The following is a 16,685-nucleotide window of genomic DNA, read 5'->3' on the forward strand; positions in this document are numbered from 1 at the left end:
TCATAGAGTTAAATCGATAAATTACAATTAATTAGTCACGGTGAAAGAAGATATTATCTCGATTTCATCGAAATTAAAATTTTTGTCCTCTTCTACAATTCTATTCATTCTGATCAATGCAATTCTATTTTATCGTAATCAACTCAGTTATGTCCCGGGAGTTTACCAGAGAGATTAGCAAAAAAAAAAAAATCAATAATAATAATTAAATTTTATTCCACGAATTATTTACCAATCCGTCGGCGGAAACGAAAGCCTTCCTCAATGGCGCGAACCACTGGCGCCATGTCCACCTCGTCGTCGTGCAGTGCCGCCAGGTCTGCTCTTTCCGGCCAGTGCGCCACCGCCTCCATCTTCCTCGTCTCTGTCGCCTCCTTACTATTCTCCCGCTCGCTTCACGTGGTCTGCCTCTCGCACTTTGAGGCGACCTGGAAAGCGGCCGCAGAGCGAGGGAGGCGGAGCGGGTGACCTGGAGAGCGGCTGCGGACGCGGATGCGGCGCAATGAGGGTGCGGAGGTCCGGAGGGAAGCAAAAGGCGAGGTCGGCCTCGCCTTCTCTTCGCGAGCTTCGGCTCGGAGAGTCCCGGGCGGAGTGGGACGGGTGCGGCGAGAAGGTGGGAGAGGATGTTCTCGGCGAGGGGGCGGAGCGAGAAGACGCCGTGGGTCGTGGCGGAAGTCACTCTCTCTGGTTCTCTTCCGGTCTGTGATTCCCCCAGCCAGCGATCGGAGACCAGAAAGGGGCGAGGATTGGATCGAGCAGCAATAGCGGCGAAATGCGAGGGTTCTCTGGTTCTCTCTTTTTCTTTTCCTTTTCCCTCGTCCTTTTCCGCAAGGATTCTCTTCTCTTCCTTCGCGTGGACGGATTTTTTTTTTCGGTAGAGAATCCTTTCCTTTCTCTATCCGCACCTCGGAGTAAACAGAGCCTTAGTCTTCTCTCTTCAACATAATTTTGCCCTCCTCGAGAAGGTCGCCGCCGGCGGAACCCTTCGACATTGGCGGCGGAACCCTCCCATGCCCGCCTGATCTCCAATGCGCCGGGGAATAGATTATACTTTATGTGGGCCAACACCCTGCTCCAAATTTCGCCTCTTTTCTCCCTCAGAAACGAGACGGAGGAGGAAGAAACGAGGCGGAAGGACGTGCGATGGAGATCTTGGAACCAATAGGCTGAGAGAAAGTGTCTGATGCTGATTGGTAAAAGGGTTTTTTTTTTTGTTGAATCGCAAGTAAATGGAAGAAAAAGGTGAGAAGGGACGGATCAGTAGGACTGTTTGGTGGGTAGTTTTTAGCGGGGACTTGCCTCTCGCGTTGCAGCTTCAGAAGTTGTGCTCTTATCGTGATCTCCTCGCCACGCTTCGCTTCCATCTCTCCTCGATCCGAATTCCATTCTTGGCAGAAGCGCGGCGATGCCCAGGAACAGCCCTCCGAAGCATCGCCATGACGGGACCTCGCCGCTGCCCCTTGGTATGGATTGGAGCCCTCCCCCGAAGCGTTGGGTAAGTTTTCCGTCACTTTCCTCTGATTCTTGCAATTCCTAGTATGTATTGAGGGAATTTGAGCTTCAGGAAGTGAAAAATTATTACTTTTAGGTTCCCGGTGTAGTTGAACTTATGATTGTTACATAGGCTTCTGCATAAGAATCAAGCTGAGAACAAGGAAGTCGAGATGCATAAGCCGTGCAATGAATAGGGTTTAAGACTTAAGAGAGTATGTAGTTAGCTATACTTTCTATTATGAATTCCAAAAATGCTGGTTGAGGAATGAGGCAGGTGTAATGGTTTTGCAGTCACACTACATAAAGGGATGTCAATGAAAATGGGAACGACAATTGAATATGAGTTTGTTTGGTTAGTAAAGTAGCTTACTTGGTCCCTTTAACCTGTTGTATTTTCATATTAAAATGTTTTCATGTTGAAATAGCCTAATCAATCAATCATTGCAGGATGGAAGGAATACTGTCTGGCCTCACAATCCCCAAACTGGTTGGAGCTATTGTGTAATGGTTCCTTCTTGGAATGTTCAGACGGAGCCTGGTGCATCCCATGGGAGCCTCTTAAATCCTATTATTGTAATATCACCCTTTTCAGTTACTTTCCTATGCTTCTCGAACATTCCAAATTCAATTTCTTAGAGTTATGCTCCCATAATTCTTTAACATGCTAAATGCAATTTCTCAAGGAACAAATTGACTAGATGGATTTTATTATACATTGGACTTTGCTAAGGCTCTCCATTAACCCTTTACGCCTACAAGAGCAGTTGGTTACTATCTTATACTTTTAATCATCTTCAAACATGCCAGTATCATCTAATTTGTTTTCTCATTCTAGTAATCCCAGATATCTATCTTACTATTCATCTCTACCAAAAAAAGAGAAAGAAATGGAAGCACATACAATTTCGAATTGCTTAATTCAATATAGTACTTTACTTAAATTGGTGCATTTTGCTAGTTCTCATATCTTCAGGCATAATCTTTGGATGGAAAAATGTTAGTTTGTTTTGCCTTAATCTATGTCAAATTCCTAGTTGATGCAAGGGTGTTAAACATCCAAGTAATAGAGGAGACTGGTAATTGTTGATTTTCATTGTGGTTTTGCTTTTAACTGTAGTCTCAGTCCAATTAATGCAAATAACAATTATTTTAAACTACCTAAGTTTCATTTTGGGGTCTTAGCTGTATTTTTACATTAGCTTAAATAGTTAAACCATGGCATACAAAAAAGTTATTTTCTGTGCCCTTTTCAACCTACTGTCTGTGTACGCGTTAGGAATGGTTAGTCTAGAGACAACTTAAAGTTGCTTTAGTTGAAAATCTTGACTTGGGAACTCAACAACAGACACCAAGGAATCTGCTTTTGAAATTCTTGTACAATAATGATTTTGAGTTTGTTCCAGAGAGAGATGAATTTGGAGCCTTAGAAGTGTGCAAATATACGCTACATCCAGGCAACTAATAGCTTCAGGAGGATACTCTTAGTCATATGTTGTTCCCTGCTTATCTTTAGAATAAGACAAGACTTGCTCAATCTTTTGTTACATGCAGTATTAATTAATTGGACATGTTAGTCTAGAATTGCCTCAAATCTGTACTTTTTGTGTAGAGATTTGCTTTATATGTATGATCAAACAGATAAGATTTCACATGACTGTTGTTCTTTCTGTTCTTGTTCTTGGTAAAATGACTTTATCTGATAAAGTTAAAATCTTTAATATGAAAATATGTCTCAGTTTACTAAATGTTGTGGCACGTTAACTTCTTCCATAACTGTCTTCCTTGGTTTTAATTTTAACAATATCGAGGAACAGTTTTACAGGATTCATGTGGGTATACAATCCCCAGAAGGTGTCAGCACGAGCCATGAGTTACTACGAAGATTCAGTGACTTCCTGCAGTTATACTCTGTGGTATGATAAGCCATAATTTAGATGTTAAACCATTCGAGATAAAGAGCAATTATCTCTCCACACTTTATCTTTGATACTTCATTTTGTGTACTCTAGTTTTTAGAAGTCAATTAATAAGAAAATTAATTCTGGGAGACCTTTATGATCCTGCTTGATAACACAAGTGTTTTTACGGTGATGCATGAGAGAAAAACAAGTATCCTTTCTTGTATGCTTCTTTACAAATATTGCATCTATCTATTAATTCAACAAATGCTCAAAAATAAAGAAGCAGATGGTGGAAGACTGAAAGTAGTAAAAGCAACTAATAAGCTGGCATCATGGTTGGAGGTTGCTTAATACTGCAAGATCTTTTTTTAGAGAGATGGATATGCTTGGAGCAAAGTGAATCCTTGCTTGTATTTTATTTTTTCTCTTTGTGGAAAAAAAAAAGTATTAACCAATTGAAATCGTTGTTTATAAAGTAAAGAAGCATAAGGAGGAAGTAGTAAATGCAACTCATAAGTTGGCAATATATTGAAGGCATTAAGTTTATGGTTTGCAATTTAATTTCTGAAGACACTTTTTTTGTTAAAAAAAATTATATACTTTCAAATTTTGCAAGAATCATTCCATAACCATTTCTTTTTGTTAAACAAATTATATTTTTTCAAATTTTGCAAGAATCATTCCATAACCATTCCCTCATGTCATGTTTACAGTCAGGAAAGCTGATCACTATAATTATGAACCCGCTTCACTTGTATTTCTCCCATCTTTGGCAATGTGAAACTTTCATTATTAAACAGATTTTAGAGTGCTACCAACAGGATTTGTATCAGTGTAACTTATTCATTTTTTTTTTAAATTCTCTTTTCTGAAATTTTTCTCTTGTGATTATATGTTACTCAAAGCTATGAAATTTTGCATCGATAACTTGAAATTCAATTTTATCAACTCTTTATCTAATGAATAAGTTTGTAATAATGATGCTGAACAATCACATTCTTATGTAATATATATGGTTTAGAAATTGTTTCCTACATCAAATGTGGAAGTTTTACTTTTTTCATGATGCCCACCCATGTTAATGTATTTATGATAATAATAAAATTCTATATTCATGTGATACCTTTCATGGGACAACTTTTCTCTTTCTTTTAGAATGAGGTTTGATTGTTTCTTATATCTTCTATATTTTCCTTTGTTCAGATTAAAAAGGCATTTCCCAGAAAAGATATTCCTCTGGCCCCACCAAAGCATGCTTTATTGAGAATTAATTCCAGTCATGTGTTCCTAGAAGAGGTATAAATGTATGATTTTTCTAATGACGAGTTTCATTGTTGCATTTGTGAAAACTATTTCAGTTTGTAGACTACATATTCAACAGTAGTTGCACTGTCATCGATGTCATGCTTGTGCCTTAATTCACTTACCATAATAGTTGCCTATTTAATTTTCATTGCCTTTTCCCCCTCAGTTTCATACTTGGTCATTACTGATTCTTAAACTGGATAATTTTCATGCAGAGAAGGTATGCTTTGGAGGAATGGATGGGAAAGTTACTCTCTGAGATAGATCTTGCCAGAAGTGCACAAGTAGCTGATTTTTTTGAATTAGAAGCTGCTGCAAGGTCAGGTAGGCCATAACAACCACCTCTGGGTTTCTTGATGTCTGTTTTGCTGCGCATGCTACTATATTGCGTTTCATTGAAAAAAAAAAATACCCTCCCTGGTTTAGTTCAATTTTGATGATATCATCATATCAAGCATGCTTCTCTCCTTAGTTAAATTTGCATCTGCTTACTTGTGTATGCAGCATTTCAAGTACCAGCCACAAACCCACTGTCTCTAGCTAGACCTACTTCAAGTGTTACTGTTGCTGACAGTTCAACAGCTGTGTCTAACTTGCTTCATGCTTCATTGGATAGTTGCTATAACAATGCAAATGATTCATCAGACATTGCTACAGAAAGAAAAGGAATGATTCGAGTTTCTCAAACTAGTGCTGAAGATGTATCATTGGTTCATGATCATTCTATAAATGTAAATGTAGAAATCAGGAATGACATCATAGGTGGATCATTCTTTGATCAGCCAGAAGATTTCAGTAGGGGTAGTAAGTTGAATGACAGAAAAGACTATCTTGTTCCAGAGAGAGAGATAGTTGGTGGCAGTTCATCAAGGGACAGAATGGAGTCTATGTCAGATCAAGACCATGATACTCTTCCTGGTCATGCTCGTAAGTTATCCGCTGAAAGCTTTGGGAGTGACATAAGTTCTACAAGGGGCAGTGAACTAACATATGCTGGAGTCACAAATTCAATTTGGGATGGTTCGCTTGATGCTCCTGGCGAAGCTGAAGTTGTAAATGCCACAGATGGCTCAGGGACACAAATCCTTGAAAATTCACGAATTGTTCTTCCATTTGATCAAAGGCAGAAGTTAATTAGAGTTCTTGTAGGCATGCAAGAAAGGTTAGCAACAGCAAAAACAGATATGGATGATCTTATAGCTCGTCTGAACCAAGAATTGGCTGGGAAAGAATATCTTAGGACAAAGGTGCATATCTGGACATTACTTAAAGCCTGCTTTCTTCTGATAATGTACCAGCAATATTTGAAAAGTACTGTTGTTGTTTACTACGTGTGCTATACTGGTAATGGAAACATAAACTTTGGATTTGAAATCCACATGAAGTTCTTTGAGATAACTATACTTTTTCACTGTACCCTAGATGATTCTTGTTTGCTAATTTCTGAATCATTATGTATCTTGACTTATTTCTCATTTTGTTTTTGTTTTAGATCCTATTCACTCTTTTGCATGATTTAGGTCAAGGATTTGGAGGTTGAAGTGGAAGCCAATGAACAGAAAGGTAAAGAAAACTTGCAACAAGCCATCTTAAATGAAAGAGATAGGGTCACGCAAATGCAATGGGATATGGATGAATTATGCAGGAAGTGTTCAGTGATGGAGGCGAAGCTCATGTTTGAACAAGTGCCGTCTTTGTCTGATGCTTACTATTGTTATGATAGTTTATGATTATTTAAGTTTTATGTTCCTATTTTTGTCTTCACTTTTTGCAGAATGAAAGAAACTGTTCTGAGTTAGAGAAGGAAATTGCTAATGAAGAAAAACAATCCTTGCAACAGGGACTGGATAGTAATCAAGAAAAAATAGATGATATGCGAAAGCTGATGGAGGAGCGGGAATTGAAATCAAAGGCTGATATCAAAGTCCTTGTCAAAGAAGTGAAAGTTCTGAGGAAATCTCAAGCAGAGCTGAAAGACATGTTGAATCAGTCTTTAAAAGAAAAGACTGAGCTAGAGGTAAGATGTAAGTGCTTCTATGGTTGCTTAGTTCTTGATCTTATTTGTTCAACTTTTACATTTGATCCAGGGAATTGTACTCAAGGAAAAACAGAGGTTGTTTAATGCAAAGTTAGCGAACGATACTCTTCTTCATGAATCCCGAGTTTTTCGTGATCGGTTTCAAGAATGCAGTGTTAGTTTTCTGACTGATGAGGAAGACAAGTTCACTACTACCTCGTCGTCACTCTCTGATGCCTTTGATCTTTTGGCAACATCAGATAATAGGATAGATCTCCTTCTCGCCGAGGTATCTTTTCAGTATCATGTTACTTTTCTGTTTTTTCTTTCATGAATTGGAAGACTAATATTAGTAGAAATGTTAGATACTTAAGTTGGCTAATTTAATCTTCTTGTCTTTTTCGGGTCAGTTTCTTGCTAACCAAATGCTGACAGCCGCATGTTTTTCCCTTTCCAGGGTCATCTCCTTGCACAAAACTACAAAGTGGCGCCTATAGATGTTCATGCTGTTCAATCTAATGAAATGCCTGAATCTCTGATCCTGCCAAATGACCATTCCACAGTTAGCGCAGACGATGAGATACGAGGAATTCTTACTGATGTGATCATAGATAACCTGCAACTAAAGAAACAAATAAACTCAGTCGTCAAACGCACCTTGAATACAGTATCAAAACTAGAGAAAGAAGACAGCATTGAAGCCCCTTCCAGGAAGACTGTCCTCAACCATTTCTTGGAGAGGTGAAACTACACAAATGCACATTTTTCTACCGCAAATATCGTCTTACCTTTCTGCTTGAGTTTTGCGTTCGCAATATCGCAAATGTGTGATGTATTCAAATACATTTTTGTTTATCCTTAACCTAAGGCAAGTTGTCTAGTTATACATATGTTAACTCTTCAGTCTCACATCTAAAATTCATATATTGCTCTCATGTCCCTCATCATTTTTTTAGGTGAGGAGTGAGAGCTCTGGTATCATGTGAAACTCAAGAGAGAATCCAGTTCAACCTAAAATATGAAGGTATTTAGCTGGAGAAACTCTTAGTATTTATCTATAGTTTAATAATCCTCTCAACTAGAGTGTAGAGTTTATTCTCTTGTTTCACATCAATGTGAATCTCAAAGAATGATCTATTGTATAATTTTATTTTACATTGTAAAAGGTTATTTTTGCGAGTGAATATCATAATTATCAAATCACACGACAACTTTATTATTGTGTTAAAACTAACTTTATTATTTATATATATATATATATATATATATATATAAAATTCATTCTTCTCCTCTTATTAAAATTTTCACTAAATTATAAATTGTATCCCTTCCATGTTAATTAGCTTCCTAACACATCTCTTTAATTAAAATAAAATACCTATTTTACACTTTTAAATTACCGTCGTCTAAATTATTATATTTATTAGTGGATATTTTGGCAACAAAATAAACTTTATTTTAACAATAATTCAACATTAAAAATTTTTTTCAAAAAACTGATAAATATTAAAGAGCATTCTAAAAAAGCACACAAATTATAAATGAACAATAACCAATGGAAATCCATTAAAATAAATGTTTCTTTTAAATTTAAGTCAAAACTAAATCTCTCATAGTGTAAGCTGTTGCCAAGTGTCCAATCCTCATGGCTCTCATCACCTCACAAAATCTCTTTCTATCTCAATTCATTCAGATCTACATCTCTCTCATTTCCTCTCCTCTGGTTTTTTCTCTTCATGGGTCACTTCTTCTCCTCCCTCCATGCTAAGATTCAAGGTCTCTTTCTATTCTCCCAATTCATTCAACTTCATTTAATTTGTTTCTCTCCTTTAATTTTCACTAAGAAATGGAAATCAATGAACATAAATTTCATATGGTGCAGGGAAAGGTTGGCGAGAGAGGCAACTAAGGAACATCAGTGATCAAGCCTTCGATCGGGTTCGAAGCGACTCTGATAATCCTCACCTCACTTTCGAAGATCTCTATATATCGGTTCTTTATGTCTATAAGTACTTTGAATTCGTCTCTAAACTCTAGATATATCAATTGTTTTTTAAAACTAATGCTTGTTTAAGAACAACTAAAATATATTTTTAATTAATAGATAATTAAATTATTTAACATTTGCTCACAGTGACATCAACAAGTATCTTCCAGGGCCTCACAATGATCCCCCTACGAAAGAGAAGCTTAAATCTATGATGGAGGTGAGGTAAACCATTAAAAATAAGAATCTTATTTAATATTGGAATGATTTTGATTTTTTATGAAGTTTTCAGTCCTACAATTTTTCTTTATTGATGAAAAAGAAATGAAAATTCATACATTTCAAGGTTATGGAGACCAAGTGAAACATGGTATGGTTTGTTTGTTTGTTTGTTGAGTTCCTATCTTTATCTCATTGAGCAGGAGCACGACATGGATCTCGATGGGTTGATCAATCGTGAGGAGTTCGCGGAGCTTATGAAGAAGTTGACGAAAGAAACAGCTAAGTCGGTCGGCCAGAACCTACTCATCGGGCTCATCTTGGTCCCGACTGTCGCATTGATAGCCAAGAGAGCCACGGAAGGAGTGCCGGTCGTCGGTAGGGTGACACACAATTTGCCTAACTTTGTCTATGCCTCAATTGTGGCTCTTGGGGTAGTGATGGTGCAAAAGGGAAGTAATGATGGTTGAGTCCTTGATCCAAAATTTGCTCAAATGGATTGTTAAAGATATAAATAAATGTAAAATAAATAGATCACTCCATAAGAATTTAATGTTGATGTGGTCTTAGTTTTGAAGACAATATCTCTTTAGATATGATGGTTTTGTAGTGATAGTGCAAAAGGGAAATTATTAAAGAAGTTTCCAAAGCCTCAAAACAAAAAATAAAGAATCAGATTACATTGAATCATATTATACACAATTTTACTTTACAACAATTTTACCATTAGACTGTTTTTGTAATTTGAATCCATAATTTCAAAATCACATGATAATAATTTTACTCACCATTATATCAATATATATTTGAACGAAACAATAGTAACAAGAAATTTAGGTGCATTATACCGTTTTTAGTAATAAATTGGCATAATAATGGACAAAAGTAATGTAAAGGACCTTCACTCTATTTCACTTTATTGGCCCATGAAAACACTCTTCATTTTTGTGGTTTTTTTTTTTTGTTTTTGTTTTTACAAGAATCACAACATGGAACAGTTATCACTGATAAAAAACAAAATACAGATTTTTAATCTACAGAGGAATATAAATAGTGGTTTAAGCAAGCGAAAGGGTTACAATATGAAACAACTTATTCAACAACATGAGAGTTGATCTAGAATTGTCTCTCCATTTAAGCTTAAAAGATGCCTTCACTAAACCTGAAGGCTTTAGAATTCATCAAGCTCAATCAACCGCGCGGAAATGGACACAAAAGGAAAGAAGAGAACTTGCTGCTACATATCGCATTCATCAACTCTGTGATTGCCTATGTACTTGAAGGATCCAGTCGACATAGCTGGTGGATCCAGCAGTTGGGTCCTCGACGAGATTGGCAACAAACAGGGAGAGCTCTCTCTTGGTTGTTCGCCCTGTCTTACGAGGCGACAGGATGGATAGGATGAAAGTTCTTCTCTCAATTGGTTCAATATCATCATCAGTTTCTTTGAGATGGGATTGTCATGCTCAAAAACCACAACCTGTGAAACAAGAAACTATATTTAGAACAATTGAATTGATAGGTGGATAAAAGGGCTATAATATTACTATCAATATAGCCTAACATTTTTATTCAACCAACCATGAAGAGTTGAGATAAACATGGCTTGGAGATGGCGACGACATTTCTTAACCAAGCTAAACTTGACAAAGAAAATATTGGGTGTTGAGTGGCTGAAGGCACAAGCATAAATTGAATACTGTAAACCAAGTGTATGCTTTGAATGGTTGCCACCATACCAGTGAACAGATTCATCTAGTCAAGGTCATGAAAAGTTGAAATCACGCGAACATAAAACCACAATCAATATATTGAGCCAGATGGAACCAGATCTCTTTACTGATTTCCATGTTTGTAAGATAATAATTGGACAGAAAGAAATTAAATCTGTCAAATGAAGGCCATAAGAAAACAAATCTATAAATAAAGTGACACTGGTTATGAATCTAGAAGTATGAATGTCCATTGAAAATTTCTCTACCAAGTCTAGCTGAACAAGAACAAGTTCCAAGTTAAACTGAAGATCACATTCAACCATAACCGCGAAGGAGATTGCTCTTCAACTATGTCATTCAATTATAACATTGTAAGACACTGTTAGGATCCATGATAATTCATGGTCAAAGTGTCAGGCAATTAGAAAACAATGCATGCAAAAGTCAATATAACACAATGAGACTGTTAAGATTCATTTATGGGATTACAATAAAAATAAAATTAAATATACTATGAACAAAGAACAATTAGGTGTAACAGTAGTATATCATAGAGTGAGAAAATATGTTAACATAATTAAATTGATTATAAAGAAAACTACATGTTATTTGTAATATACTCTTGCATAGAAATCGAGGGAGGGGTAAAGATTTATGTAGCCAACTTCAAAATATAGAAATATGATTTCATGATGATGACCCCAAATATAGAAATGTGTACAGTTTGAACAACATAAGCAAAGGTTAAATGGAGTGAGACAGTTACCTTCGAAAGATCGGGGACGCCAGCTAAATGAAGGCCTTTCTAAGGATATTACTGACTAAATCAGCTGGGAGCATCCTGCCTAACCAAATAACAAAGTTGAACCCATCATCTAAATATAAATGCCTTTGGGATCCAAGTTTAGGGCTGTTAGTGGTAACTGTATCAATGGTTCCTGAGATTCTTTTCCATCCTGCGAGTAGGCAAATAATACAAAGTTGAACATGATTGATCCTTGCCATAATACTCCATTTGCAAAGTCATTTACGAAAGAAATATAATTAAAAAAATCAGTTGCATGAAATGAGGAGCATTAAAAAAATGTGTCGTTCAATTCTTAAGAAAAAACTTGCAATTTTCAAAACAATTTTTTATTGGTATAGTAAAATCTAGGAAAATCTAAAACAACTTGAAAAGTTAGTCAAAGATGTAACAAAAGGTATGTACTTATTAGCAGAAAAAAAAGGCAAATACCTTCAGAAGATTTTCATTGATCCTAAACAAGGAAGGATAGAGAAGTTTAAGCATCCTGCTTACAGGCAGTATCATCATACTGTAACCAGCTGCACATCGATCATCTAGAGGAGCATCGGCATACCCTCCACGAAGAGCTACAGATTTACAAAGAGCCAATACATACAATGGCAACAATCTCAAAGATTCTGGATATATCAGTCTTCCACTCAGACGGTGCTGAACAGCAAAGAGATTTCGGTACTCTTTAAGGCTTTTCATGAGTTTCAAATGAATTGATTGTCTAGCATCGTCCAGCTTCTGTGATAGTGAGTTCTCAATTGCTGCATGATTTTTTACCTTAAGAATCCAGACAAGAAGTTTTCAAATACTACAGAGGCCAATGTTTGTACATACCAATCCTACCCAACAAAGAGATAATGGCCCCAGTATCCGCCTGATTGTACATCTCATTAAGATCGGTTACTACTGGCGCAGCTGCTGTGTGAACTCTAATTCGTCTCTCACCTGTTGAGGAAGTATATCTATGCCAGATAAGGACTTGCCTATCATTTCCATTGCACAAAATTTCATCAGGGTTCCAGGTGACTAGAAGCTTCAATAGTCCACAAAATTTCCAAATAAAAAAGAGCTCATGAATACAACAAAGCAGGTTCTTATTATCTTGATACTGAAAGCAAACTCCCAGCAGAATTACCAATCTCAACATCTACAACTAGCAACTTGCATGAAGCAAGCATTTTAATTATCATTTTATCAAGTCAAACTTAAAAGCATAGTCCAATAGGTGATGGAAATGAAAATGCAAAATTCATTTCGGACACAAAACTTCAGAATGTTCTCAACAGAAAATTACAAAGGCACAAGTGTCAACACCTGCATGATTCAAATTGCAGCAACAGTGCTTTTCATGTGAGCCATCATCTGAAAATTTTATTACTCTAACTTGCGTGGAATTGTTTAGGTTAGTTCAGATAAACATTAGGGATTTCAAGAGACACTTTGTTTGAATGTGGATAGTCATTTTTTACCTGACCAGAATTTTCACCCAATTGATCCCTTAAACTGTAGCAAATATGTATTTTACGATAGAAAAGGATACAAAAGGGCAACTTGAAAGTATACAGTCTGAGTTGTCATTAGGTTTTCTTCCAGAGACAACTGCATTGCGAAGGCTTTGTCACAATCTACAGCAGGAAGGGCTAACAAATCAGTTGATCGTAGCATAAAATGTCCATGGTAACTTGTAAAGCGGACACCTGAAACACAAAAAAGTTGTTCTCAGAAAATCAATTGCTTGTCCCACATTAGCTCTGAGGAATAAAACTACAGAAGGAGAATTAGTTCTATTAATGACCTTTCCCACATCTTATGCGCATCACAGCTTCCCAGGCAGTCTCCCTTCTAAGATTCCTACCCAACTCATAGCTAAGTTTCTCATGGTGAATAGCAACCTGAAATGATGGATAATGATATACCTGGCCACCAGTATACTTGGCCAGAGATCCTGCAAAAACAAGAAAAACACATAAAGACATGTGGAATGCCATCTTATAGAACCACTCGATGAAGAGTTTTGTGATGCCACCTAAAGAAGCAATATCTGTGTACTTCTCACTGAAAGCATATATGTCCACTGCAATCTGGTTCTTTGTAAACTCAGCAGCCATCTGCTTATAGAATGAATCTTCAGGTAGTCTTAAGGTATGTTCTTTGTCTGTCCCATAAACACGAAGCTCATCTCCGCGAAGTCTCAAACGGCCAACACCAAGTGACGGCAATGTACTCTGAAAAATGAGCAACTTCCCTCCAAGTTGACTCTGTCAGAAAAGCACAAAACATGTAAATGAAACATTAAATTCAATGAACAGGAACCAATCAGATGAAAGACAATTTACCATAACCATGAATGATGCTTTAAGAGCAGGCCCAAGAGCTGATTCTACATTAACGGAGCTCTGGCAACATAACCGGCAAGCTATCAAGGAATGCTTCAACTACATGCCTAGATTAGATAGGTTGACGAGAAGATCATCAGGCAGTGGTAAAAATATATCGTCCAGATCAGCTACCACCAACATTTGAGGCTGTGTTAAAGAAGACTGGAAAAAACAAAAGATTAATCAACAATAAATTTGACAATCATAAACATTATTTTGCCAACCAAGCGAAGCTATTCAGAAAAAGACCGGCAACGGGAGCATATATTACTAGTACAAGACACAACTTTTCATGATCTACACTACTTGCCTTCAGATTGTGGAAATGCAATGTGTTGTCAAATGTTATAAAGCCAATTTGTGTCCTAGGAAAGCCAGGTAAATCTTCAAGGCAGGATTTGATGGTCTTTGCAACGATCTGCAAATTATTTAAAAGACAAACTGAATTCTGAGGTTCATATCAAACATTAGCTAAATAATTGGAAACTACTATAAATATGAACTTCAAATGATCTATGGGAACTATATCTTCCCGATATATTACCTCGAGCAAACCAGAACGAACAGCCGATACGGACACATCAATGAGGAAAAAGTATAGAGGTGGCATAGGTGGTCGAACCATGTACTCTGTTGAAGCAACAAATTCTACACTACCTTTGCATAGCTCAGGTCTTTGGTTAATATCAGATCTTCTACCACTGGCATCCAGCGCACAATAATATTCCGCAGGCACTGAGCAGAGCAAGATACTGATAAATCAAAGATAAGAAGTAGAGAAAAGACGACATGTTTTCTGAAAAAAAAATATACAGAAAATCTATTCTAATCAAATTTCATGCAATAAAAGTAGCGTCCATGCTATTTATACTTTCCCAGACCATGTCCATAATGGACATGGGGATCAGATAAAATCCAAAAAATAAATATCCTCAAACATGGGGTATATACACCTTCTAAACTTCTTTAAGCTATGAGTCATTTTACAGTTGATGCAATTGCATATTTCTTGCAACATAAACACCGGGGTCCTCAAGTACTAAGATCAAGTAGTTAAGCTAGATCATGTTCACTTAGAGAGCAGACATTAAAGCTGATAACTAGACAATATAAGTGCAGCACTATTGTACCAAGTCCTACAACAAGATTGAAACTACACTCCCTATCATTTGATTATTCTAGTGGGGTGATCCATAGATGTTCAGTCGGATGGTACTAAGACTAATACATAAGCTAATCATTAAGAAAAAACATGGATAACAATGCCCAAGTGGATTTCATCAGAATGCAAATATGAGAGTTTATATACCATCATTGAGGAAAGAACAAAGGTTGCACCTCCACTTCCTTCCAGCATCTGTGAACGTCACATAGGGATTTATATATGTACGGCATCTTCGGCAGCGAACAATGCCCACTGGCCCAAAATTGATGACTGGTACCTCTTCCTACAAGAACATAATTGATAAAAGCATGCAAGCTATGAGAAGGCATCCACTTAATAAGCACAAATCTATGTTTACCCCATCAGGAGTTTCAGCTAGCGGGTGAACCACTGCTCCAAGAGGCAAATGCCACCTAGAAAACAATGACTGAGAATTTGGTATTGCATGAGTAGTCAGCCGTAAGAATCTCGGATGGCAATTCAGGGGGTATATCTCAGGAATTTTAGTTGAAATTTCATCCCCATTTAGTGGCCTTGGAAGTAAGTTTGTATCAACTCCAGGATTGAGGGACCCAGGAACAGATCCAACAGATAATGACTGAAATTCTTCAACTAGACTTTGAACACCTCCAAGAGGAGGTCCTGTCAAAGGATGCTGCAGCTGATCCCTTGAAGTATAACCCAATGGACCTCCAATAGGAGGTGGTGGAGGCACAATACTTTGGTGAGCATAATAAGGAGAAGCATGTGTAGCAGGAACATGGGCAGGTGGGAAACCCTGCATCGGCCGTTGGGAAACTGGCCCAGAAGCATGAAACTGTGGATCTGGTTGAAATGAGGGCATGCTAGGCCTTGGGGGTACATTTGAATATCCATGCAAAGGTGGTTGAGATGGTATTTTAGTTGCAGTAAATGATGGCTCTGACAGCTGAGGCACATTATTTCTTGGTATTATTTGCGATGAACTTTGTGGTGTGGGACCCATTGACACTGCAGGAGTTTGAGAGTGAGGCTGAAAAGATCCAGTATACAGTGGCCCGCGTGGCTGACCAATAAAAGGTGGAGAGCCCAAGGGCACTGAAGACTGAGCAATTGGATGATATCTTGGGGCTTGCATTTGCTGATAGGAACCAACATTCTGAACTTGATAAGATGGAGGACACAGCAGGAACAGAGGGAGAAAAATGGTGAGGTAGTTTGTGGAGTAAAAGATGACCCAAATTCAGCTACAGGGTCTGAAGAGGCAAAAGGAGTAGCAGCTTGAGAAGGAATAGATCCATCCAAGCCAACAATAGGACCTGAGGACCTGAGAGGTGCTGAAGATTTTGGAGCAGTTGGAAAGGATGAGGTGGGTCTTCCTGGAAAAGTTGGTTGTTCCATCCCCAGTGGTTGTTAGATCTTGCCTCCTGAGTGGCAATGCCTGCTTATTCATATTACATTAAACCATGACTTATAAATGATAAACAGTCAAACATTTTTTTAAAAAAATGACAATCTAAATATATATTTATACATGATTCAAATAAAATTCACCGATATACTCTGACAAATCCCACTAATCATCCAAATTCCAAAGCATGACAGCGAGTTAAAGATAATAAATGGGATCCAAATTCCACTAAACTAATCCATAGTGGCAAATCTAAAAGTGAAAAGAACTAATAAAGCCTCATTTGAAAAACACACTTCTAGTCAGCAAATGCAC

The 16,685-nt window shown here is 37.3% G+C and overlaps 3 protein-coding genes across 3 annotated transcripts; 2 read left to right on the top strand and 1 right to left on the bottom strand.

Moving 5' to 3' along the window:
• Positions 1–1,405: 1,405 nt before the first annotated feature.
• Positions 1,406–7,714, top strand: LOC141813203 (PX domain-containing protein EREL2-like). The gene is made up of 11 exons (XM_074701125.1): positions 1,406–1,495; positions 1,942–2,067; positions 3,309–3,407; positions 4,599–4,691; positions 4,916–5,024; positions 5,205–5,947; positions 6,221–6,385; positions 6,475–6,717; positions 6,788–7,006; positions 7,175–7,458; positions 7,674–7,714. Exons 1-11 carry the CDS (start codon positions 1,406–1,408, stop codon positions 7,675–7,677), a joined length of 2,175 nt encoding a protein of 724 aa, XP_074557226.1. The 3' UTR covers positions 7,678–7,714.
• A 700-nt stretch (positions 7,715–8,414) lies between these two features.
• LOC141814043 (uncharacterized) lies at positions 8,415–9,524 on the top strand. Its single transcript, XM_074702044.1, has 4 exons — positions 8,415–8,493; positions 8,600–8,726; positions 8,852–8,924; positions 9,127–9,524. The coding sequence occupies exons 1-4, from the start codon at positions 8,454–8,456 to the stop codon at positions 9,391–9,393; spliced, it is 507 nt and encodes a 168-aa protein (XP_074558145.1). The 5' UTR covers positions 8,415–8,453; the 3' UTR covers positions 9,394–9,524.
• A 389-nt stretch (positions 9,525–9,913) lies between these two features.
• LOC141813301 (protein transport protein SEC24 A-like) lies at positions 9,914–16,396 on the bottom strand. The gene is given in 18 exon segments (XM_074701240.1): positions 9,914–10,281; positions 10,284–10,403; positions 11,405–11,440; positions 11,443–11,519; positions 11,522–11,594; positions 11,876–12,198; positions 12,272–12,399; positions 12,978–13,134; positions 13,233–13,382; positions 13,464–13,695; positions 13,774–13,836; positions 13,838–13,887; positions 13,890–13,977; positions 14,126–14,233; positions 14,360–14,550; positions 15,125–15,263; positions 15,339–16,153; positions 16,156–16,396. Coding segments are annotated over 18 exon segments (3,060 nt in total). The 5' UTR covers positions 16,361–16,396; the 3' UTR covers positions 9,914–10,176.
• Between the last annotated feature and the right edge of the window lie 289 nt (positions 16,397–16,685).

The sequence above is a fragment of the Curcuma longa genome, chromosome 20 (genome assembly GCF_044706935.1).
Source record: "Curcuma longa cultivar G26 ecotype Majalengka, Jawa Barat chromosome 20, ITB_CL_G26_1.1, whole genome shotgun sequence".
NCBI classification, from domain to species: domain Eukaryota; kingdom Viridiplantae; phylum Streptophyta; class Magnoliopsida; order Zingiberales; family Zingiberaceae; genus Curcuma; species Curcuma longa.

Excerpts from the sequence above, each read along its gene's own strand:
- LOC141814043 (XM_074702044.1), top strand. The coding sequence starts at position 8,454 with ATGGGTCACTTCTTCTCCTCCCTCCATGCTAAGATTCAAG. Across the intron at positions 8,494-8,599 it reads CCTCCATGCTAAGATTCAAG|GGAAAGGTTGGCGAGAGAGG; the intron begins GTCTCTTTCTAT and ends CATATGGTGCAG. Across the intron at positions 8,727-8,851 it reads TCGGTTCTTTATGTCTATAA|TGACATCAACAAGTATCTTC; the intron begins GTACTTTGAATT and ends ATTTGCTCACAG.
- LOC141813203 (XM_074701125.1), top strand. The coding sequence starts at position 1,406 with ATGCCCAGGAACAGCCCTCCGAAGCATCGCCATGACGGGACCTCGCCG. Across the intron at positions 5,025-5,204 it reads AGAAGCTGCTGCAAGGTCAG|CATTTCAAGTACCAGCCACA; the intron begins GTAGGCCATAAC and ends TTGTGTATGCAG. Across the intron at positions 7,007-7,174 it reads TAGATCTCCTTCTCGCCGAG|GGTCATCTCCTTGCACAAAA; the intron begins GTATCTTTTCAG and ends TTCCCTTTCCAG.